The sequence below is a fragment of the Dama dama genome, chromosome 30 (genome assembly GCF_033118175.1).
Source record: "Dama dama isolate Ldn47 chromosome 30, ASM3311817v1, whole genome shotgun sequence".
In the NCBI taxonomy this organism is placed as follows: Eukaryota; Metazoa; Chordata; class Mammalia; order Artiodactyla; family Cervidae; genus Dama; species Dama dama.
In genome coordinates this window covers 71,384,166-71,410,704 of record NC_083710.1, presented here as the reverse complement: position 1 = coordinate 71,410,704, position 26,539 = coordinate 71,384,166, and the positions used below count along the sequence as shown (strand labels likewise).

Sequence of the window (26,539 nt, the reverse complement as noted above, 5' to 3'; positions counted from 1 at the left end):
GCCACCTGATGCGAAGAGCTGACTCATTTGAAAAGACCCTGATGCTGGGAAAGATTGAAGGCAGGAGGAGAAGGGGCCGACAGAGGATGAGATGGCTGGATGGCATCACTGACTCAATGGACATGAGTTTGGTTAAACTCCAGGAGTTTGTGATGGACAGGGAGGCCTGGCGTTCTGCAGTTCATGGGGTCGCAAAAAGTCGGACATGACTGAGTGACTGAAATGAACTGAACTGAACAATATCCTAACTTGGAATAAAATGTCTTTTCTTTTCAGTCCTTCTTTCCAGGATACTACATTTTAATCAGTTAAAAGGAAAAGAGTAATCCCCCAGAGGTCCAGTCCTTTAAGTATCTTTGTATCCTAAAGATAAATACAACCATTGAGCTGCATCATGTTTCCTAGACATTTTATCCTCTGATCTTAAACCACTGGCCTCTTTCCCTACCAGCTGCATCCATCTCAGTACTGATCTGCATGTATACAGCAATGCACTCTATATAAAAGCTTTTACCTCAAAAAGCTTAAAAATTGCAAAAGGCAAATAGGATTTCCAGTAACAGTTTATGATTGCTTTCATTAAAGAAGGCTCCCGTGCATCTTTCTCAGCTCTCTTCACTTCTTGATCCCAGTACCTGTGATGAGAAACAAAGCACAGTGAAGAACAGCGTGTCCACCACAAGGAAAACAGGGGAGGGGTGGAGTGGAAGATAAGCGTTTACTACAGGGCGCTCTGTGGCTGCCCCAAAAATGCTGGCTAACTGCCCACGGGGCTCCTGTGAGCAAAGATGAACGGTGCAGACCCTGAAGCACCAGGCCTGTTTCCCTTCAACAAGCCTTGAAGGGAAAAGTCCTAGTCTTGGGAAATGACTTCCTGACAAACGTTGCTGGATTCACAGCACCATGAACAACTCAAGAGGGCAGACACCTTCCTCCTGTTGGAGAAAAGAAGCTAATTCTGACTACGTGTTGGAAACTGTTTCTCTGACTTGCTTTTTGTTGCTTTTGTTATTGCAGTCATACATAATGGCCTGCCTCAGATGACCCTGCCACTCTGCCTGACTGTAAACTAAAGTGCCTTTGTTCAGCTCTTAGATAATCTGACCTCCCTACCTGTGAATAGAAGACATTAACACTCCCCTTCCAAAGGCTGGCCATTCCCTTGGAGAATGTTATAGGACTGAAAATCCTTTCACTTTACTTCCCCACTGCCTCTCCCTCTCTATTCTGCATTTTGACTTTAGTTCCTCATTGCTTCCTTCTCTCTGACTCTACAAAAGAACCTGGCATCCAGATCTCGACAAGATGGTTACTCTGAGTCACCAGTCTGCCATCTTCTGAGTCAGCCAGCTTTCTGAATAAAGTCATATTCCTTGCCTCAACACCTTTTCTCTCAGATTCATTGGTCTGTCACGTGGTGAGCAGAGTGAGCTTGGACTAAGTAACAATCCAGGGACCCCACCTCCCGGGACAGAGCTCAACCTCCAAGTTCTCGACTGCGGGCTCCCTCCACTTGCACAGATGCACAGGGAACATAGACTCCCCGAACCTCCACAATGGGCTAAGACCAGGGTTAGCCTGAGACGGGTGAGCATGCCAGTTCAGGGGAAGAGGCTCAGAAGAACCCAGGGGAAGGCAAAGCCCCACACACACACACCTTTAGCCCCACGTGGAAATTCTCACTCTCCCTCCCTTCTCCCTGCTGCCTGTGCTCACCCTTGAAGCTCTTCTCCAAGGTGCTGGGAGCGATCTTCTGGAAGCACTGAGTACATGTCATCTTCTTCTAACCTCCGTTTGTGACCAATTTTAAACAAGGGGTTTAGCCACCTGTTAAAAATTAAGAGAAAAGAAGAGAATACGTAAATCCAAACTACACATCTTGTTGCAGAGTTGAAAACTGTTTCTTTGACTTGCTTTTATTATTAAAATCATACACAATGGCCTCCTCAAAGAACCCCTGCCCTTCTGCTTGACTGTAAACTACAGTGCCTTTGTTCAGTTCAGGGAGAGATACTTTGTCCCTGCCCACCTGTGAGTAGAAGAGATTAACACACCCCTTCCGAAGGCTGGCCATTCCCTTGGAGATGTGTTGCAAGACTGAAGACCCTTTTATTTTACTGCCTCTCCCTCTGTATTTTGCCTTTCGACTTTAGTTCCTTATTATTTTTCTCTCTGTGATCTATAAAAATACTTGGCATCCAGACCCCAATAAGATGGCTATTTTGAGGCATTAGCCTGACATTGCACAGAAGACAGAGATCAAGACCATCCCCAAGAAAAAGGAATCTAAAAAAGCAAAATAGCTGTCTGAGGAGGCCTTACAAATATCTATGAAAAGAAGAGAAGTGAAAAGCAAAAGAGAAAAGGAAAGATATGTCCATTTGAATACAGAGTTCCAAAGAATAGCAAGGAGAGACAAGAGAGCTTTCCTCAGTGATCAATGCAAAGAAATAGAGGAAAACAACAGGATGGGAAAGACTAGAGATCTCTTCAAGAAAATTAGCGATACCAAGGGAATATTTCATGCAAAGATGGGCTCGATAAAGGACACAAATGGTATGCACCTAACAGAAGCAGAAGTTATTAGGAAGAGGTGGCAAGAATGCACAGAAGAACTGTACAAAAAACATCTTCATGACCCAGGTAATCATGATGCTGTGATCACTCAACTAGAGCCAGACATCCTGGAATGTGAAGTCAAGTGGGCCTTAGGAAACATCACTACAAACAAAGCTAGTGGAGTTAATGGAATTCCAGTTGAGCTATTTCAAATCCTGAAAGATGATGCTGTGAAAGGGCTGCATTCAATATGCCAGCAAATTTGGAAAACTCAGCAGTGGCCACAGGACTGGAAAAGGTCCGTTTTCATCCCAATCCCAAAGAAAGGCAATGCCAAAGAATGCTCAAACTACCACACAATTGCACTCATCTCAAACACTAGTAAAGTAATGCTCAAAATTCTCCAAGCCAGGCTTCAGCAATACGTGAACCATGAACTTCCAAATGTTCAAGCTGGTTTTAGAAAAGGCAGAGGAACCAGAGATCAAATTGCCAGCATCCACTAGATCCTCAAAAAAGCAAGAGAGATGGCTAACAAACACATGAAAAGATGCTCAACATCACTCATTATCAGAGAAATGCAAATCAAAACCTCAATGAGGTACCATTACACGACAGTCAGGATGGCTGCTATCCAAAAGTCTACAAGCAATAAATGCTGGAGAGGGTGTTGAGAAAACGGAACCCTCTTACACTGTTGGTGGGAATGCAAACTAGTACAGCCACTATGGAAAACAGTGTGGAGATTTCTTAAAACACTGGAAATAGAACTGCCATATGACCCAGCAATCCCACTTCTGGGCATACACACTGAGGAAACCAGATCTGAAAGAGACACGTGCACCCCAATGTTCATCGCAGCACTGTTTATAATAGCCAGGACATGGAAGCAACCTAGATGCCCATCAGCAGATGAATGGATAAGGAAGCTGTGGTACATATACACCATGGAATATTACTCAGCCATTAAAAAGAATTCATTTGAACAACTTCTAATGAGATGGATGAAACTGGAGCCCATTATACAGAGGGAAGTAAGCCAGAAAGATGAAGAACATTACAGCATACTAACACATATATATGGAATTTAGAAAGATGGTAACAACAACCCTATATGCAAAACAGAAAAAGAGACACAGAAGTACAGAACAGACTTTTGAACTCTGTGGGAGAAGGTGAGGGTGGGAGGTTTCAAAAGAACAGCATGTATATTATCTAGGGTGAAACAGATCACCAGCCCAGGTGGGATGCATGAGACAAGTGCTCGGGCCTGGTGCACTGGGAAGACCCAGAGGAATCGGGTGGAGAGGGAGGTGGGAGGGGGGATCAGGATGGGGAATACGTGTAAATCTATGGCTGATTCATATCAATGTATGACAAAACCCACTGAAAAAATAAATAAATAAAGGGGAAAAAAATGCTCATTAAAAAAAAAAAAAGGTAAAAGCAAGAGAGTTCCAAAAACATCTATTTCTGCTTTATTGACTATGCTAAAGCCTTTGACTGTGTGGATCACAATAGACTGTGGAAAATTCTGAAAGAGATGGGAATACCAGATCACCTGACCTGCCTCTTGAGAAACATATGCAGGTCAGGAAGCAATAGTTAGAACCGGACACAGAACAGACTGGTTCCAATAGGAAAAGGTATACATCAAGGTTGTATATTGTCACCCTGCTTATTTAACTTATATGCAGATTATATCATGAGAAACACTGGGCTGGAGGAAGTACAAGCTGGAATCAAGATTGCTGGGAGAAATATCAATATCCTCAGATATGCAGATGACACCACCCTTATGGCAGAAAGTGAAGAGGAACTAAAAACCCTCTTGATGAAAGTGAAAGAGGAGAGTGAAAAAGTTGGCTTAAAGCTTAACATTCAGAAAACTAAGATCATGGCATCTGGTCCCATCATTTCATGGCAAATAGATGGGGAGACAGTGGAAACAGTGTAAGACTTTATTTTTTGGGACTCCAAAATCACTGTAAATGGGGATTGCAGCCCTGAAATTAAAAGACACTCCTTGGAAGGAACGTTATGACCAACCTATACAGCATATTAAAAAGCAGAGACATTACTTTGTCAACAAAGGTCTGTCTAGTCAAGGCTATGGTTTTTCCAGTAGTCATGTATGGATGTGAGATTTGGACTATAAAGAAAGCTGAGCACTGAAGAATTGGTGTTTTTGAACTGTGGTGTTGGAGAAGACTCTTGAGAGTCCCTTGGACTGCAAACAGATCCAACCAGTCCATCCTAAAGGAGATCAGTCCTGGTGTTCATTGGGAGGACTGATGTTGAAGCTGAAACTCAATACTTTGGCCACCTGATTCGAAGAGCTGACTCATTTGAAAAGACCCTGATGCTGGGAGGCATTGGGGGCAGGAGGAAGAGGGGACGACAGAGGATGAAATGGTTGGATGGCATCACCGACTCAATGGACATGAGTTTGGTTAAACTCCAGGAGTTGGTGATGGACAGGGAGGCCTGGCGTGCTGTAGTTCATGGGGTTGCAAAGAGTCGGACAAGACTGAGCGACTGAACTGAACTGAGCCTGCCATCTTCTCGGTCTGTCAGTTCCCCAGTTAAAGTCTCTACCTTGCCTCAGCAGCTCGTCTGTCAAGTTCATCAGCCTATTGTGAGGCAAGCATAGTGAGCTTGGACTCGGTAACAATCTCTAAATAGAACCCTATATTAATGAGCTTTATTAAAAAGAAAAGTCTACATTTTAAATATATAGAGATATGAGTGGGGGAATATATGGACATCCCTGGTGGCTCAGTGTAAAGAATCCACCTGCCAATACAGAAGACATGGATTCAATCCCTGGGTCAGAAAGATCCCCTGGAGAAGGAAATGGTAACCCACTCCAGTATCTTGCCTCGGAAATCCCAGGCACAGAGGAGCCTGGCGGGCTATCGTGCATGGGGTCACAAAAGAGTCAGACACAACTTAAAGGCTAAAACAACAATACATTCATGTGTATGCCCTAGCTCTATACACTGGAGGGGTCCTAAAAGCAAAGACGCCCAGCTGCAAAGAACATTCCAGCGCCCAAATGTTAGGGGTTTTGTTTCTTTAACCTACACAATTACAAAATATTTTTCTCATGATGAGAACTTTCATAGTTGAGAAATAAAATACTGCTTCCCATATCAGTAAACAAAGGCTGTAGAGTAATCCCCTGGTCCCGGAGGATCCCACATGTCACAGGATAACCACTGAGTCAGCACTCTAGAGCCCCTAAGCTGAAACTGCTGTGCCCAAGAACTGCAACTACTGAAGCCCACTCACTCTAGGGCCCATGCTCTGAAACAAGAGAGACCACTGCTCACAAACCACAACTAGACAGTAGCCCCTGTTCTTCACAAGGAAAGCCCACACACAGTAATAAAGACCCAGCACAGCCAGAAATAATAAATAAATAAAAGAAACAATTGCCTTAAGAAAAAGAAATAAAAATATATGGCAATGAATCATAAGCCATTAAATAATGAATGAATCCACAAATCCTTACTGCGACATAAACAAGAGAGAAGGGAAAGCTTTTCCATTCTAGAATGCAAACAAACATAGATAGAAGGAACAATGGAGTTAGAAAATTATCCATGGAACTGAAAACTCATGGGTAAAAGTTTTATGTGGAGTATGATATTTACATAATCTAAAATTATCTCTCTGCAAATTATTTATTAATTTTAACAGGAGAAAACAGTAACTATATAGAAGATCACCCCACAAAACTCCATTCAAACCCAGTATGCACTGTGTAACTGATAATAATTAATATGCAGAGATAGCCCAAAGATTAAGACCAATTTACTGATTTTGCCAGGGTTAGGAAATTTTCAAGGCGAGACAATAATAGCCTGTAAAAGTGGAGATCGGATTTCTTATACCTATTGCTTTATTCCTAGCACAATATAGTTATAGTGCAGAGAAGATGTTCAAGAATTATATGTTAAATAAATGAATGTCTATGAATTATTAAATAAGCAATAAGAGACTGAGCTTCAGATTGTGCAAACCCTGCCTGGCATGCCTAAAGGACCATGGTGGCCCAGGAGTCAGAAGACTGGATTCTACTCCCAGCAGTGGTAATGAGGACCCAGGGCCTCGAAGGTCCACCTCCCCACTGCTCCCCTACTCCATTCCAGTTCAGTAAGTTCATAACCCTTAATATTTCTAGGTCTCAATTTCCTTCCAAAACAAAAGTATAAATCTATGAGTTTTATTACCAAACTGGCTAAAAAGATGTTGGGTCATTTATCCTACAGTTATTCCCTACAGAAATCACTCAGGAAATTAGCACTGGGACTTACCCAGATAATGACATCCTACCTGAGAGGTCTTCTGTAAAATTCTGCTTGAGCAGAAAAGATGCTCAACATTACTAACCATTAGGGAAATGAGACACCACCTCACATTTTAGAAGAGCTAATGTAGGGAGTGGGGAGAATAAAAAAGATTTGTCAAGGATGTGAAGAAATTGTGCCCTTACACACTGATGGTGGAGGAGGGGGTGTAAAATGGACACAGGACAAATACCGTATGATTCTACTTACATGAAGGTACTCAGAGCAGTCAAATTTAGAGAGAAACAAAGTGGCCCTGTGGTTCCCAGGGGCTGGAAATGGACTGGGGAGTTAGTGTTTAATGACACACTAATGCAGGATGAAAAGGGTTCTGAAAATAGGTTGTATTATAATGTGAATGTACAAAACAACCCTGAATCAAATGCTTAACAGTGGTTAAGATGGTAAATTTATGGTTTCTGCATTTTACCACTATTTTTTAAAATTTAAACAGAAAAAAACTGTGCTTGGTGTACCTTAGGCGGAAATCTTCCTGTGTTAGAGTTTAGGTTTTACCACTCTCTGGTTGTATGACCTTGAACTAGTTAGGTAACCTGTCAGTATTGGTCTCTGGAAAGTGGAGAGAATACCTGGAGATAATAACACCTGCCTGGGCTGCTGAGGAATTAACTTAAAGGATCAATGTTGCTCTGAACAGGACAAAGTCAGACAAAGAGCAGCTGTCACTATGATACCACTCTTGAGTAATCCCATGCAGAAAAGAGATGAATTTGCTCAATTAGGCAAATTTCTTTCCCCATGGCTCTTGATTTAAGGACTTTCACAAATTCCTTTGCTGCCAAATCTCAAAATGCAAGACAGAGCCCTCTGGATATCATCGAGGGGTCAAGATTTTCACCTCCATTAGATGACTGACAGGAACCTAAATCACATGTCACCACCTAAATAAGGATTTGGACCTGGAGACCTGGATCAATTGACTCCTTAATTCCAATTTATCCCTGAGGGCATATACTCAACAATTCAACCACTGCCAAATGAGCTATCCCTCAACCCAGTTCCACCCCAAGAATTGTCCTCTCCACCATGATCCTTTCTCCTTCCATCTCCTCTTACAGACCTTCATCCAGCAACCGTATTTCCCACTAACTGTCCCACCAGAGACCACACTCCTTCAGGGCAATGACTACTTACATACTACATGGAATCTCATGACCAAGCACAGTGCCTGGCACAGATGTCACTGGAACCCATCCGGGGTGACATCAGAACAACCACATTGCTGGTGAGCTAACTTGATGTTGATTACCACCTGGCTTTCTCAGAGTGGCCAAAGCCAAATCCAATTAGTCATGAGTGTCAACGCTCAAGCTAGAGTCTTCTCTCCTTTCCTCTGAGACTTTCCTTGGTTCCTAAAACTTGCTAAAAATCCATTTTCTCATCCCTTCCCCATTCTGCTCTCTGTTCTTTCCACTTCAAAATAACTGAAGCAGCAGTGCAGGCTGCGTGCCCCACCCTCCCCAGGGCTCTCAGTTCTCTCCACACCCTCTGCCCTGGGGTCCACCAGGCTGTGGGCACTGCAGAGCCTTCCTGCCTCAGAACTTCTAGGCCTTTTCTGCTTCATGCCTGGCCTTTTGTCTCCCTTCTCTCCTATCAGCTAATCAAAGACTTTTGCTTCTTCACAGTGTCCCTTGTCTTATCAACACACATTCCCAACACTTTTTCCCACACTATAGCTAACACCAAGAATACACTATTACACACAGATAACTGTTTTAAATCCTCTTCTTTAAGAGAAACACACACACACACACACACACACACACACACACACTTGATACATTTGCAAAAATTCAGTAACAGTGAGAGTAAAAAATAGGCTCTACTACAAAGCCACAATCATCAAGAGAGTATGGTACTGGCACGAAGACAGAAATATAGATCAATGGAACAGAATAGAAAGCCCAGAGGTAAATCCACGAACCTATGGACACCTTATCTTTGACAAAGGAGGCAAGAATATACAATGGAAAAAAGACAACCTCTTTAACAAATGGCGCTGGGAAAACTGGTCAACCACTTGTAAAAAAATGAAACTAGAACACTTTCTAACACCATACAAAAAATAAACTCAAAATGGATTAAAGATCTAAATGTAAGACCAGAAACTATAAAACTCCTAGAGGAGAACATAGGCAAAACACTCTCCGACATAAATCACAACAAGATCCTCTATGACCCACCTCCCAGAACATTGGAAATGAAAGCAAAAATAAACAAATGGGACCTAATGAAACTTAAAAGCTTTTGCACTACAAAGGAAACTATAAGCAAGGTGAAAAGACAGCCCTCAGATTGGGAGAAAATAATAGCAAATGAAGAAACAGACAAAGGATTAATCTCAAAAATATACAAGCAACTCCTGAAGCTCAATTCCAGAAAAATAAATGACCCAATCAAAAAATGGGCCAAAGAACTAAACAGACATTTCTCCAAAGAAGACATACAGATGGCTAACAAACACATGAAAAGATGCTCAACATCACTCATTATTAGAGAAATGCAAATAAAAACCACAATGAGGTACCATTACACGCCAGTCAGGATGGCTGCTATCAAAAAGTCTACAAGCAATAAATGCTGGAGAGGGTGTGGAGAAAAGGGAACCCTCTTACACTGTTGGTGGGAATGCAAACTGGTGCAGCCGCTATGGAAAACAGTGTGGAGATTTCTTAAAAAACTGGAAATAGAACTGCCATATGACCCAGCAATCCCACTTCTGGGCATACACACTGAGGAAACCAGATCTGAAAGAGACACGTGCACCCCAATGTTCATCGCAGCACTGTTTATAATAGCCAGGACATGGAAGCAACCTAGATGCCCATCAGCAGATGAATGGATAAGGAAGCTGTGGTACATATACACCATAGAATATTACTCAGCCATTAAAAAGAATTCATTTGAACCAGTCCTAATGAGATGGATGAAGCTGGAGCCCCTTATACAGAGTGAAGTAAGCCAGAAAGATAAAGAACATTACAGCATACTAACACATATATATGGAATTTAGAAAGATGGTAACGATAACCCTATATGCAAAACAGAAAAAGAGACACAGAAATACAGAACAGACTTTTGAACTCTCTGGGAGAAGGCGAGGGTGGGATGTTTCGAGAGGAATCGGGTGGAGAGGGAGGTGGGAGTGGGGATTGGGATGGGGAAGACGTGTAAATCCATGGCTGATTCATATCAATGTATGACAAGACCCACTGAAATGTTCTGAAGTAATTAGCCTCCAACTAATAAAAAAATTAAAAAAAAAGAAAAAAAAAAAAAAACAAATGGGACCTAATGAAACTTAAAAGCTTTTGCACTACAAAGGAAACTATAAGCAAGGTGAAAAGACAGCCTTCAGAATGGGAGAAAATAATAGCAAATGAAGCAACAGACAAAGGATTAATCTCAAAAATAGACAAGCAACTCCTGTAGCTCAATTCCAGAAAAATAAATGACCCAATCAAAAACTGGGCCAAAGAACTAAACAGACATTTCTCCAAAGAAGACATACACATGGCTAACAAACACATGAAAAGATGCTCAACATCACTCATTATCAGAGAAATGCAAATCAAAACCTCAATGAGGTACCATTACACGCCAGTCAGGATGGCTGCTATCCAAAAGTCTACAAGCAATAAATGCTGGAGAGGGTGTTGAGAAAAGGGAACCCTCTTACACTGTTGGTGGGAATGCAAATTAGTACAGCCACTATGGAGAACAGTGTGGAGATTCCTTAAAAAACTGGAAATAGAACTGCCGTATGACCCAGCAATCCCACTCCTGGGCATACACACTGAGGAAACCAGATCTGAAAGAGACACGTGCACCCCAATGTTCATTGCAGCACTGTTTATAATAGCCAGGACATGGAAGCAACCTAGATGCCCATCAGCAGATGAATGGATAAGAAAGCTGTGGTACATATACACAATGGAATATTACTCAGCCACTAAAAAGAATACATTTGAATCAATTCTAATGAGATGGGTGAAACTGAGCCCATTATACAGAGTGAAGTAAGCCAGAAAGATAAACACCAATACAGTATACTAACGCATATATATGGAATTTTAAAAGATGGTAATGATAACCCTACATGCAAGACAGCAAAAGAGACACAGATGTATAGAACAGACTTTTGGACTCTGTGGGAGAAGGCAAGGGTGGGATGTTCTGAGAGAATAGCATCGAAACATGTATATTATCAAGGGTGAAACAGATCACCAGCCCAGGTTGGATGCATGAGACAAGTGCTCAGGGCTGCTGCACTGGGAAAACCCAGAGGGATGGGATGGGGAGCAAGGCGGGAGGGGGGATCAGGATGCAAAACACATGTAAATCCATGGCTGATTCATGTCAATGTATGGCAAAAAACACCACAATATTGTAAAGTAATTAGCCTACAACAAATAAAAATAAATGGAAAAAAAAATGAGGAGTCACAAGTAAAACACTGTTCTTGCTGACCAACTCCCAATGTTGTGATGGGATTAAAGTACTGCTGATTGGAACTAGTAAGCAATCAGCAGGTGATGCCCTACCTGCGTGTAGCAGGTGCATGGCCACCACTAGGTACAGGACTCAATCATCACCAAAGTCCCTCTGAGTGCCTAGTACTGATTCGACTCAGAATATCTGGTCTTTAGTATCTGTTCTAATCAACCACTTTCTTCTAAACTATTAAACTTCTTCCCCATGAGGAATGACAGAGCTCGTGCTTCCAAGTTCCAGGTATCCTTCCTGAATGTAGGGAGTATATCTGCCTACCCAAGCAAGCCTTTGATGTCACTCACTGGGATTTGAGAAACCAAAGCATAGGAAAGAAACTATTTTACTTGGATCAAATAATCATTCCAGAACCTGAATTAAATGCACATGAACATGTAATTCATATTTTCTTAATTAAAGGACACAACTCAAGACCAAAGAACTGATAGAATCTTGTGAGTTATCTTGGTGCTTTAACAGATTGCTCAAAGTTTATCAGTCCCTGAAAAATAAACATCAGTGCATTTAGGTGAATTTAGGAGATATGTCATCTTATGCAGCTTGCAAAGCCAAGCCTCCTGCCTCAGTACAATCAGGACCAATGTGAGTGCCTGCATATTTGCGGTAGCCCCAACCTGATTTTCCCATCACATATCCCTCTGTCCCAACAGGAACCTTTTCTCACAGCCAGGTTGGTTTCCGTCTTGTTCCTGAACACTCGCTGACACGCTTACCTTTATCCTCCCACCCGGCATCCACCCCAGTCCTTCCTAGGTCTTTATCCGTAACTGAGTAGGACCCTATGGGGTCTTCCCAAGACAGGTCCCTTCCCCATATCCTCTGCTTTAACTCCTCTCTGAAGCACCTAGATGACAGTATTTGAATCATGTTTCCTGAGTTGTTTTACAGATGTGAAAACCCCCACCTAAAGGAAGATGTTAACTAGTTGATGACAATGAGCATATAGCTCCCAGGTCCCCTGAAGCTTAAGGATTGATAATGTTAACCCCTTGGACACTGTCCTTTTACCTCACCATCAACCAATCAAGAGAACTGTACATAAACTGATCACATACCCTGTGACCCCTCTCTCTTACCTAGCCTTTAAAAATACTTTCCTGAAATCCTTTGGGGATTTTGGAGTTTCAGAGGCATGAGCCACCCATCTCCTTGCATGGCCCTACAATAAAACTTTCTCTGCTCCAAACTCTGACATTTCCTTATTGTTTGGCCTCACTGTACATCAGGCACATGAACTTGCTTTCAGTTACAATTTTGGCAAGGCAGCCAAGAGTCTGTGCCCATAGTAGGTCAGCTCCAGCCACAGAAAGCGCCTTCTCTACATCCCCAGAGGCTGCTGGAGCTCATTTGCTCCAGGGAACTGGGAGGCACTGTCCTTGAGAGGTACCAACTGCCTCACGACACAAGACTGTTTGGAGCAAGGAAATGTCCAGAGCTGCAGTCCACATTCAGTGTTGCTTGGAAGGTAAATCATTCCAGCTTGTGCAGGCTGGGAACTCTCTCTACTCCATTTGGGCTGCTTCCCTTACAGGAAGTGAGCCACTCTGGGTCTGTTCTCTTTAGAGAGCTGGGCCAATCTGTTTAGAGGCCTCTACCTGGGTGTGGATGTAAAATGTTTACACCTCCTCTGAATTTCTGTCTGTGCAACTATATTTTATATGCTTTTGTGTGTATCATTTTGGGGTGAGTCACTCTGTGTCCATTCTCTTTTGGGAGCCAGGTCACTCTGTAGCCTCCATCTGGAAATGGAGGTGGAATTTGGGGGCTATACCTGGGCTGATTCTTTGTATGTGGGACCATACTTTTGTGGTTTGTATGTGCATCAGTACTTGCACTGGCCAACTGAGATGTCTTTGGTGAGTAATGCAGCTCATGTGTGATGATGCATTGAGCTGGGCTTTGCCTATGGTGCAGCACTGGTTAGCATTTTCCCTTTTAGACTAGCCTTGGTCATTCATTCAGCTTTATTTCTGATGGGACGTTGGTTGAGGTTCTCCCCCATTTTGACTAAAGGGACATCATTTTGAAATCTCCCTTTTTGGGGCTAGGGAACTGTGATCCTGAGAGAACATTTTGAATTGTTGTTTGCTTGATATTTGATGACACCAGATGTGAATAATTATGGATGATCAGAGCTGTGTTCCATCTTACAGCCCCACTAGGGTATATGTTGCAAAACTGGGAGATCTTCAGCTATGTTCATGTAAATGAAAGAAAACTGTATTTTTATTGCAGCACTGCATATTCTCAATACTCTCTAAGATCTGGAGAACAATGACCCCTAATGGCTCTGCTATTGTATCAAAATGGGCCTTTTGCAATTTGGCTTATATTGGAGGATGTGTGTGTGGGTGTCTGTGTTGTCTTCCTGCCTGAGTCCAAATCCTGTTCCCTCTTTCTGGTTTTGCTTAAAGTGAACCATGTGAATATGAGCAGATGATATACATTACTGTCTATTACTATTATCTGTTTTCTAAAACTTAAGTGGATACTTGAGAACTGGAGAAAAAAATTTCCTGAAAATAGCCAAGATGATTGAGTTTTGTATAATGAGTTAGAAGATAAATTTGCATTTCTCTTTTTGTGCCTTTTAGATATAAACGATCTCTACAGATACTTGGTAACATAAAATTTTAGAGTTGTTCTAAATCAAGTTAAATGATGGAAGTTTATGCAGTTGTTTCAACATGGGATAACTTAAGAAGAAAATAACATAGATACAGAAAATGATGAAAGGTTTGTAGAAAGGCAACACAGAAAAAAGAACTTTGTGCATGGTACAGATGGGCTAAGTTTATACTGAATTGAATTAAGTAAATGACTTTTATTATCAAAAGCAAACTGGTACAAGACTAGATTTGGCTTTCTCTTTCTGTTAGAAGGACAAAGTGCTCCTGGAATGCTGACTTTGATAACAGATTGTGTGAGCTACTATGCCTTTAAGTGATCTGTATTTGCATTTGAGATGTGTTCTCACTTTGGTTAAGGAATAAGTAATGTTTCACAGTGATCTATGACCTTATTTGACCAAGTGTTTTGAAAATTTTTCACAAACTTTCCAAATATACAATTTTCATTAAAGTTCTTTTGACGTCCAGACAGCTTTAAAATGCTTTAGAGAAGCCTTGGGGAGGGGAGCGCCTGGAGATGCCCGGTGGAGGCCGGTCTCGAGGCCCCAAGTGTATGGAGGCTTGTTCTGTCTAAGAGAAGTTTTCCTCTGTGTATGAGAAGAATGTATTCTGCTGCTGTTTGAAGGGTCTTCATGATTTCTTGTGGGTAGTCAGCTATTAATCTTACTAAGGATCCTTTTACATGAGAAAAAGAAATTGGGATGTAGAGTACCCATCCTTTCCAGGAGAGAGTCCCCTACCGTGCAGATGAGCAGGGCTCCAGACCACGGGGGCCTTGGCTTCCCTATCTGAATCATGGTTCAGGTGTGGAGAAGGATTTCTGAAGAGTCCTGGCACTCCGTCATTAACAGCTGAAAAGAAGACTACTACAGAAAAACACCTTGAATTATCCTGTCGACCCAAGAAAGAACCTACCACCTCCAAGAGTACCAGTGGGCTTGCAGCTATAACGTGGAGTTCTAGTGGAAGTGATCTGTCAGATGAAGACAAAACCATTTTTAAATCACAAAGAGATAATGGACATCATTCTAAAACAGGTAGGTGTTGTAACAGCAACATTTTATGTCCAGAAGATGGGGCCAGTGAAGACGACCTGCAGGTTATTGACTGGGAGATTGACAGTGAGAGGGAAGATGCTTGTGAATGTGATGAATTTGAAGACCGTGAAAGTGTGGTGGAAATATCTGACTGTGCTTCTGGTGCAAGCAGTCGTTCTTTGACACCAGCAAGGACGCCACCTGAGCTTCCTAAGGCAAATCCTACCTGAGATTTTAGAGTATTCCTCAGATAGTGAAGAAGATGATGGCTCTGAGAAAGTCTTGCTCATTGATTCAGAATCCTCTCACAAACATCATGTGGATTTTGGATCAGATGGAAGACAGGTTACAGAGAGACGAAAAAACCTGAGGGTAGAATCTACAGAAACCATTTTGCAGACACCCAAGAAACAGACAAAACTTCCCAAGACTCCAGAAAGTTCAGCAAAGAGGAAGAAGCTTTTAAGAGGCAGGCTAGCAGAAAGACTAAATGGACTGCAGAATCGAGAGAGATCTGCCATTTCTTTGTGGAGACATCAGGGTGTTTCTTACCAAAAGACACTTTCAGGTACAAAATCTGGTGTATTAACTGTGAAGATTCTAGAGGTGCATGAGGAGTGCACTGTCCACGTTGCCACGTGTAGGCAGTTGTCAGAGCTCCTGGCTGATGGCCCGTGTCAGGGTGGGGCTGCGGGGGCCAGCCTGAAGGTTCTCTTCACCAAGGAGACTGCCCACTGCCTCAGGGGGCGCCCACAGGATGTTGTCCACATCTATCCTCCCTGGTGAGTGCAGTCACCAACTGTGAATATGTCTCAAAAGACTTTGTTATCAGGAACATTTTTAATACTTTATTATATGGTGATGCCAGGGGAAGGGAGCCAGGAGTCGACATAGGTTTTATGTAACAGAAGCCCTGAACTGCCTCTCATGGCTTGTTTGTACTTCTGGCAACAAATTTTTGATAATTTAGTGGTGGTGGAGGTCCCCATCAAGATTTCTGCTTAAGGACTATGTTTTTATAAAATCTGGCTGTTTCTGTTTTTATTTTTCTTAGAAATGTAATTTTAGTAACAGTGATTATGTGACAATAAGATAATACACACTAATTTAATTTAAAAAAATGCTTTAGAGAGCCTCTGATGCATCTAAGAGAAATACTTAACTAGTATCATTTGGTACATAAAATTACTGGAGAGCATCATCACACAAGTGATAAAGCTACTTAGAGTATACTTTATGAATGAATGTTTTTAACCTAGATATGGTAAAAATTAGATAAAGTTTCTGAAATTTGGATATGTACTGGTATAATTGTATCAGTCATAATTCTAGTTGTTATTTTAAAATACTGTATGTCCCAACAACTTGGTTAAATTTTCTTGTCAAAAAACACTGTAATCAGATCTCTAACTTTGCTTTTTTAAGTTCTTAATCATCTGCAGACAATTTAAGTTGAGGCTTTCCAAATTGCTTCATCTTTAAGAAGAGTCACAGGAAGGACTTCTGACAAGAACAGGTTTCTGATAACTTTTATATCAAGCTGCTGAACCAGGTAAGATATTTAAAATTTAATGGAATTTCTGATTTCATGAAAATGCTAGTAAAAATGATTAATTCTATAAGATTGAGTAAACTAATGAATGGGCTTCCCAAGTGGGACAGTGGTAAAGAACTCTCCTGTCAAGGCAGGAGAAGTGGGTTCAATCCCTGGATAGGGAAGATCTCATGGAATAGAAAAGGGGACCCACTCCAGTATTCTTTCCTGGGAAATTTGATGGACAGAGGAATCTGACGGGCTACAGTCCATGGGGTTGCAAAAGTGTCGGACTTCATTGAACACACACATTCACACAAACTGATAAATATGGGTTATAATTTTGAGGTTTTGTCTGAAATATTACCAGTCGTAATCTGTGTTTCTACAGATATAAGGAAATATTGGGTAGTTTGAGAAAGGAGTCCAAAATGGAGATTAAAAAGTGGTAACTAAAAGGCAAACAAAGGAACAAAAAAGGCGGAGTAAAACAGAACAAAGGAAGACTCTGCAGCCCGGAGTAAAAATCTTTGGTGGGAAAAACACATCCAACATGCCCCCTTCCCTGGTTGATCTCAAGTACAAGCCCTGATTGACGCTGCTGTTGTTCATCAGTCACTCAGTCCTTTCCAACTCATTGCGACCCCATGGACTGCAGCACACCAGGCTTCCCTGTCCTTCATCATCTCTCAGAGCTTGCTCAAACTCATGTCCATTTAAAAGGATGATGCCATCCAACATCTCATCCTCTGTCATCCCCTTCTCCTCCTGCCCTCTATCTTTCCCAGCATCAGGGTCATTTCCAATGAGTCAGCTTCTTCACATCAAGTGACCAAAGTATTGGAGCTTCAGCTTCAATATCAGTCCTTCCAATGAATATTCAGGATTGAGTCCCTTTAGGATTGACTGGTTTGATCTCCTTGCAGTCCAAGGGACTCTCAAGAGTCTTATCCAGCACCGCAGTTCGAAAGCATCAATTCTTTGGTGCTCAGCTTTCTTTACAGTCCAAATCTCACATCCATACATGATTACTGGGAAAACCATAGCTTTGACTATATGGACCTTTGTTGGCAAATTGATGTCTCTGCTTTTTCATATGCTGTCTATGTTTGTCATAGCTTTTCTTCCAAGGAGCAAGCACCTTTCAATTAAATGGCTGCAGTCACCATCGGCAGTGAATTTGGAGCCCAAGAAAATAAAGCCTGTCACTGTTTCCATTGTTTCCCCATTTATTTGCCATGAAGTGATGGGACCAGATGCCATGATTTTCGTGTTTTAAATGTCGAGTTTTAAGCCAGCTTTTTCACTCCCTCTTTCACCTTCATCAAGAGGCTCTTTAGTTCTTCTTTGCTTCCTGCCATTAGAGTAGTGGCCTCTGTATATCTGAGGTTATTGACACTTCCCCTGGCAACCTTGTGATATTGTTAGTGATATCTTTAAGACAGCAGAATAGAAGGACACGCCCTCATTTTCTACGAGAACACCAAAATCACAACTAGCTGTTTGACATGGGGCAGAAGAAATCAGGCTCCAGGGACCGCTTAGGAGAGGGAACAAAGGACATTAAAAGACAGGATGGGACCACTCTTACAGAGATCGGTCTGCTCTCACGCCTCAGGACTGTATTTCATGTCAATTGTTTAATAAATCCTGCCTGCATGAGCTTTCCTGATCTGTCATTTTAATTTTCTACTATAACAAGACAGGAATGGAGGGAAAAGAACCACACCTGACATTTGGTGCCGTGCCTCAGATGTAAGGTAAACTGCAGGTCTCACCCAAACTTCTGGCTGGAGACTTCTGACTTTTCTCCCTTTCTCTCATTCTGCCTAAACTACAACCCCCAGTAAGCCTTATGCACTAGGATTGTGTTTTTCTCAACATGGCAAGCAATGTGCTGGGAGTTGGAACTTGGCGCCTGCTGCTACCTGCAACAAATTTGCACCACTGAATGACAAACTTGTTTTCCTGGGATTTTAAAAAAAAAAAATTTTTACTTCCCCCAGGCCCTGCTGCCTCCCAGAATCTTTCTCCCTGAGCAGCTTGCTAGTGCTCGTACCACCTCACCAGCCAGCGTGCTCTGCGCTTTACTTTTTCCTGGGATTTTCTTACCCACTCTACTTGGGAAGAACAATCTCCCACCTTACTCTGTGTTCAAAAATCCTCTGTTAAAATACTAGAACTTTCTCCTATAATCCAAAGCCTGAAAAATCAGAAAACTCCCCTAACATCATAAAGAATTCCTATCTAACTTCTTCTATCTCTCAGGGGGAGGGAGAACCTAGATTCCCTCACTCCTTCCCCTACCCAGTTTCTTTACCCTGTCAGGTTCTTCTGATCAAAAAAAATAATTATGAAGTCCCTATCTGGATATATATGTATGTCTCAGTGTGTATTTTTGTCTTTGGATTATATTACTGAGGCTAATTTATAAAGGAGCTCTAATTTAGTTGGCTTAAAGAAAAGTTAGTGCTTACAAACCAAAGAATTCTAAATTCAAAAAAATTACACTCAATGAATTTCAGGTTCATGTGAACTGGGAAATATTCAATATTAATGTCTGCTTACTGATCTAATTAACAGAGACGTGTCTTGAGTCATCAACATTGTGTAATACTTTTATTGTGCATAGGTTTATATCTGTTGCAAATTGTCAGCAAGGAAAGTGACAATGTAAAATGTAAAGAAACTTTTAAGAAAAGAAAATACAAGTGAAGTAAGAGCTTTAACTGATTTATGTTTACCAATCTACAGAGTACTGTACTGATATAAAGGATACTTCATAGTGGCTTAAGAAAAGTAGGGTGCATGGTACAAGTTTTCTTAAAATGTTAAATCACCTTTGATAATGGATATTAAGTTTCTTTCCCTTTTAAATGATCTGTTCTATGTTTACCTTTGAAATCTTTTGCTACTATTGCTAAGTGAATAACTCTTGTTTCACAGTGACCTGCATGATCCTATCTCACTGAATATTATAAACCCTTTAGATATTTTTGGGAAAACTTTCTTAAATTAAATTCTAATGAAGTTGTTTTGATTTCTAGCTAACTTTGAGGTGTTTCTGAGGGCCCCTGAGGCATCCCAAAGAAGGATATTAAACTAATTAGGTTCATTGGCTATGTTAAAGGTACATGCGAAGTACTGTGAAATAAGTAGCAAATCTTTTTAGGCTATATTATATGGTAGATGTCACTAACACAGATAGTCTAAAAATTATATGAAATTCATAAATATCTGGCAAAAATATTGTCAGTTATAATTCTAATTATCATATTAAAGTGTTACATGCCACACCAATGACCAGGTTGCTTTGTCAACTGCAATGTAATCAGATTCTAAATGTGTCTTCTATGGTTTCCCTCTGATGCCTTTACAAAAATACTGCTTCTTCTTCAAGGTTTATGGCAAAAATTTACTAAGATTAACCAGATAAACAAATTTTGTAATTAATAGTAACCTGGTGTCAGACTGAATTTTTTTTTTCTCTCTCTGTTAAGAAAACAAAGTTACCTAGGAATGCAGTATTTAATAACAGACAATGTGAATTTCTTTGGCTTTAACTGATTTATATTTGTTTTTAAAAGCTTTTCTTACTCTGGTAAATAAGCCTGAGCTTTATCTACATGTACCATAATCTTTATTCTGCTTTTACAAAAATTAACCCCTCATTGTCAGACACTTGCTATCCTGATGTCCTTAAAACATGGCAACAATCTACTCCTAAATTGGGGAAATCAAAATGGGTAAACGAACTATAAATCAAATAGGGTTGTGGGAAACATAAGATGGTCACTTGGCTTTCCCCAGCCCCATGACAAAACTCATTTTTATTTGATGAGATAAAGCCTTCCCTGGCTGCTGAGTTAATATGTCCTCATGAAGGAAAATTTTCTTTATGTTTCACTAAATATTAAATTCTAGTTTTGTTAATTAAGGTCTATGTTTGCCAAGGCTCACTTCCCAGGTCTTCCTTTGCTGTTTTGTTATATTTCTAAAAACTTTAATTGAGTTATTAAGAGATATTCTAAAGTTTGTTTCTAAAGCTTATCTCAGTAATCTGTCTTTGGAGGGAGATCAGATGCCCTGTGGCCTACAACCAGAGGATTATACTTTCTGGAAAAGACATAATGCAAAGGACTATCACCAACCTGGACAGAAGGACCCTTATCAGGTATTAATTAGCTCGTGTACAGTGAAACTAAACGAAAATTAACTCTAGGGTTAACAAAGGGTCCCTGCACTGGAATGGCCTATAGAGAGAACTGCTGACCTCAAAATCACCTTAAAACAATGCTCAAACAGAGGGAAAAACTACACTCAAACAAGAATAAAAGGATGACATCAGAAGTAGGACAACTCACTCAAGATCCTTAACCTGATTCGTTTGATTCTTTGTTTTCATAAGAATTTTATGATTCTTATGTTTTCTTTGATTTCTTTATGTTTCATTATTTTATAATGATTCTTGATTTCTTAGATCTTTGCATTTAAATCAAATATTTTTCTATCATAGACACGATCCTATGCTAATTTTAAAAATCAACCCAATTGCTGGGTTTGTGGCCAATTATTTATGTATAGCCCTTCTGGGTTAGATTTCCCTGGTGGCTCAGATGGTAAAGCATCTGTCTACAATGCGGGAGACCTGGGTTCAATCCCTGGGTCGGGAAGATCCCCTGGAGAAGGATATGGCAACCCACTCCAGTACTCTTTCCTGGAAAATCCCATAGATGGAGCAGTATTGTAGGCTATAGTCCATGGGGTCTCAGAGTCGGACACAACTGAGTGACTTCACTTTCTTTCACTTTCTGGGTTATCTTGATGGATTTCTCCATTCCAAGGCTCTAATTGGTTGACTCTTAGAAAATTTTTCTAAAAAAAATTAAAAATCAGTGGGTTACATCCTTCAGGACAATACACAATTAGATTTGCGGCTATTCCAGCAGGTTTCCAGTCTCGGGGCATAGGCTTAGATTGCTCTACATCATGGTATTTATTTCCAACCGAGGTGGACAAACTGGCAACAAGTCTAACCAGTTCGTCCATTCCATGTGACACTCTTCTACTGGAAACCCTGGGGACACCCAATTCCAGTAAAGGGGATCCCAAGAAGTCTCTCGAGCTTCCTTAGCATCCATGTCCTGACCAAGGGATGCTTGGCTCTCAGATCACAACCCCTCAATCCTACTTAGCACTAGCCACGCTGGAGACCTTGGGAATGCCTAACTCCACTCCTGGGATCCCAGGAGGTTGACCTGCCTCAACCTGCCCAGGGATCTGCATCTTGACACAAGGAGGGTCAGCTCTCAGCTTGCCCCAGTGCTGGGAAGGATAAGCATCAGCCCAGGGAAGTCCATTCATGGGATCTTATTAGCTTTTCCTGTCATTACTTTCAGATGAGGAAAAAAAAATTCCACTTCCCCACAGATGCCCTTGAGATACATCCTTGATAACTAGAAGCTGTTTGACCCTCAGACTCTAAACCTAAGACGTTTGAGATTCTTTTGTAAAACTGCATAGCCTCAAAGGGCAGTCCCAAGATGGCAGAGTAGGACCAGGAGACCACTTTCTCCCCAACAAATTCATTAAAAGATCATTTGAATGCTGAGCAACTTCCACAGAACAACTTCTGAACACTGGCAGAGGACACCAGGCATCCAGAAAAGCAGCCTATTCTCTTTGAAATGAGTCTTGAGGCTACTGTAAAAATAAGACTGAAAACCAGAGTCAGGAGGCTTAAATCCAAAACCTGAGAACATCAGAGAACTCATGATTCCAGGGAACATTAATAGACAAGAGCTTATCCAAAGACTCCGTACCTACACTGAAACCAAGCTCCACCCAAGAGTCAACAAGTTTCAGAGCAAGACATACCACTGTAATTATCCAGCAAGGCAGGAACACAACCCTGAGCATTAAAAGACAGGATGCTCAAAGCTATACCAAACCCATCAGTTCAGTTCAGTCGCTCAGTTGTGGCCGACTCTTTGCGACCCCATGAATCGCAGGAAGCCAGGCCTCCCTGTCCATCACAAACTCCCAGAGTTCACCCAAACTCATATGCATCAAGATGGTGATGCCATCTAGCCATCTCATCCTCTGTCATCCCCTTCTCCTCTTGCCCCCAATCACTCCCAACATCAGGGTCTTTTCCAATGAGTCAAATCTTCACATGAGGTGGCCAAAGTACTGAAGTTTCAGCCTCAGCATCAGTCCTTCCAATGAACACCCATGACTGGTCTCCTTTAGGATGCACTGGTTGCATCTCCTTGCAGTCCAAGGGACTCTCAAGAGTCTTCTCCAACACCACACTTCAAAAGCATAAATTCTTCAGCGCTCAGTTGTCTTCACAGTCCAACCCTCACATCCATATATGACCACTGGAAAAACCGTAGCCTTGACCAGATGGATTTTGCTGGCAAAGTAATAGCTCTGCTTTTTAATATGCTATCTAGGTTGGTCATAACTTTTCTTCCAAGGAGTAAGTGTCTTTTAATTTCATGTCTGCAATCATCATCTACAGTGATCTTGGAACCCCCCCCCCAAAAAAGTCTGTCACTGTTTCCACTGTTTCCCCATCTATTTCCCATGAAGTGATGGGACCAGAGGCCATGATTGCCAGGAACCATTATGGGAGGTCCCGCCCGTGACGAGGTCATGAAGAAAATACCGGGCAGGCAAGGCCATCTGGGACCCCATCCATGACGAGGTCACGAGGAAAAAACCTGACAGGCAAGGCCGTCTAGGATAAGGGACCCTCCAGGTTGGCCTCGGCCTCTACCCCACCCTATATCCTCCCCCCTTTTTCTGCTGTTGTTCTTGTTTGCCCTGCTGCAGATTCTTGTGTTGCCTGCCGAGAGCTCTCCTGATCCTCTTTCACTGAATAAAGACCAACTTAAAACCCTAACTAATAAATCTCCTGGACACTGGTACCCTATGAAAGGGCCAGGGATGAAGGAAATGCTTCAATTCAAACCCTTTTGCTGGCATTCTGGCTTGTTTGATAAATGTGTGCTCTCATTGCAAAAAATGCTCATGATGGTTCTAAACATCCTAAGCACAGTACGCTAACAAAAGAAACTATTAAGCATAGGTCCCTCCACAGGGTGAAAAAAGCTCCACAAATAAAATAGCCACAAATGTGCCTAATAGAAAATACTTTAGATAGAGATTAGCTGGTGACTTCTTGCAGGTAGTTAACATTGAGACTAAGAACCTGTTTTGTGCCATATCTGCTGTTTTTGCAGTCCTTTGCATGTTTGTTCTGTAAAAATGTAATCCTATCTAGTTCCCATGGAGATGACACCTAATAGAAAGAAAATAGATTTACCACAAAAAAGACAGGGTTGGCTACTGAAGTTGCTTAAAGTTATACCAGGTGCAAGCCATAAATTGTCAACAGGCCTGAAAGCCAAAAGATATTATACATAGAGATTAACCATTAAAAAAGGCCCTAATAGGCACAGAGCCCTTTGGGGGGTGAGGAAGCCCTATTAGAGAATACAAAAAATATTCTTTTAAAAGTGGTTATTGGATCAACGTTTGATTGCTGTTAATGTGCTGAGGTTGTGCAGTGGAAACTATTGTTAATATAGGTGGAGATCTAGAAAAATAAGAGTTTAGCCCTAGTGTAAAAACAATAAGATAATTGTTAATTTTAACCAGGAGTGCTAAACAGGGGCTGCCTCACCAGAGCCACAGAGTCTTTGTGTGTTAAACTTTTTAGATAAATTTAGCTGAGAATTTCTGCAAAAAGACTGACTTTTATGTTAATAGGATTGTATTTCTATTATGTTGCAACCTGCTGTATCATGAGACTGCCACTTTTCTGTTTTCTGCTAACCTCAAGGCCAGAAGATAATGTACAAAAAAAATCTATGGGAAAAGACTCTCATAACCAAAAAATATACAGAGCACACCTGCTTTCGTCAAGGACAAGCTGATATAATGTTAAATTAAGTCTATACGCTTATCTCCCCCTTAGAAATGTACCAACTTAGGGTATAAAGGCTATGGTGAAAAATAAAGCAACTGCCAGACTCTGCTGCACACTCCTGGTCTGGTCTTTCTCTCTCTCTCTCTCTCTCTCTCTCTCTCTCTCTCTCTCTCTCTCTCTCTCTCTCTCTCACTCTCTCTCGCTCTCATTCACTGACGCCATTCATCCTGAGGGTTCCCCTGGATCCTGCTGGGGCTGGACGCCGGCACATGATCTTAGTTTTCTGAATGTTGAACTTTAAGCCAACTTTTTCACTCTCCTCTTTCACTTTCATCAACAGGTTTTTTAGTTCCTCTTCACTTTCTGCCATAATGGTGGTGTCATCTGCTTATCTGAGGTGATTGATATTTCCCCCGGCAACCTAGAATCCAGCTTGTGCTTCTTCCAGCCCAGCGTTTCTCATGATGTACTCCGCATATAAGTTAAATAAGCAGGGTGACGATATACAGCCTTCACGTACTCCTTTTCCTATTTCGAACCAGTCTGCTGTTTCATGTCCAGTTCTAACTGTTGCTACCTGACCTGCATATAAGTTTCTCAAGAGGCAGGTCAGGTGGTCTGGTATTCCCATCTCTTTCAGAATTTCCCACAGTTTATTGTGATCCACACAGCCAAAGGCTTTGGCATGGTCAATAAAGCAGAAATAGATGCTTTTCTGGAACTTGCTTGCTTTTCTGATGATCCACCAGATGTTGGCAATTTGATCTCTGGTTTCTCTGCCTTTTCTAAAACCAGCTTGAACATCTGGAGGTTCACGGTTCACGTACTGCTGAAGCCTGGCTTGGAGAATTTTGAGCATTACTTTGCTAGCATGTGAGATGATTGCAATTGTGCAGTAGTTTCAACATTCTTTGGCATTGCCTTTCTTTGGGATTGGAATGAAAACTGACCTTTTCCAGTCCTGTAGCCACTGCTGAGTTTTCCAAATGTGCTGGCATATTGAGTGCAGCCCTTTCACAGCATCATCTTTCAGGATTTGAAATAGCTCAACTGGAATTACATTACCTCCACTAGCTTTGTTTGTAGTGATGCTTCCTAAGGCTCACTTGACTTCACATTCCAGGATGTCTGGCTATAGGTGAGTGATCACACCATCGTGATTATCTGGGTCATGAAGATCTTTTTTGTACAGTTCTTCTGTGTATTGTTGCCACCTCTTCTTAATATCTTCTGCTTCTGTTAGGTCCATACCATTTCTCTCCTTTATCATCAAGCCCATCTTTGCATGAAATGTTCCCTTGGTATCGTTAATTTTCTTGAAGACATCTCTATTCTTTCCCATTCTGTTGTTTTCCTCTACTTCTTTGCATTGATCGCTGAGGAAGGCTTTCTAATCTCTTCTTGCCATTCTTTGGAACTCTACTTTCAAGTGGGAATATCTTTCCTTTTCTCCTTTGCTTTTCACTTCTCTTCATTTCACAGCTATTTGTAAGACCTCCTCAGACAGCCATTTTGCTTTTTTGCATTTCTTTTCCATGAGAATGGTCTTGATCCCTGTCTCCAGTACAATGTCATGAACCTCCATCCATAGTTCATCAGGCACTCTGTCTATCAGATCTAGTCCCTTAAATCTATTTCTCACTTCCACTGTATAGTTATAAGAGACTTGATTTAGATCATACCTGAATGTTCTGGTGATTTTCCCTACTCTCTTCAATGTCACTCTGAATTTGGCAATAGGGAGTTCATGATCTGAGCCACAGTCAGCTCGTGGTCTTGTTTTTGCTGACTGTATAGAGCTTCTCCATCTTTGGCTGCAAAGAATATAATCAATCTGATTTCGGTGTTGACCATCTGGTGATGTCCATGTGTAGAGTCTTCTCTTCTGTTGTTGGAGGAGGGTGTTTGCTATGACCAGTGTGTTCTCTTGGCAAAACTCTATTAGCCTTTGT

The 26,539-nt window shown here is 41.4% G+C and overlaps 1 protein-coding gene and 1 pseudogene across 1 annotated transcript in view; one reads left to right on the top strand and one right to left on the bottom strand.

Annotated features, from left to right (window-relative positions):
* The window catches only part of LOC133049633 (ATP-binding cassette sub-family C member 4-like), a 287,184-nt gene that overhangs the window by 233,343 nt on the left and 27,302 nt on the right, over positions 1-26,539 (bottom strand). Inside the window, exons 2-3 of the mRNA XM_061133773.1 lie at positions 1,717-1,827; positions 515-635 (exon numbers count right to left, since the gene is read on the bottom strand). Of these exons, the coding sequence (XP_060989756.1) occupies positions 515-635; positions 1,717-1,827 (232 nt within the window). The remainder of the gene's footprint in view (positions 1-514; positions 636-1,716; positions 1,828-26,539) is intronic.
* LOC133049635 (DNA repair-scaffolding protein-like) lies at positions 14,628-15,900 on the top strand (annotated as a pseudogene).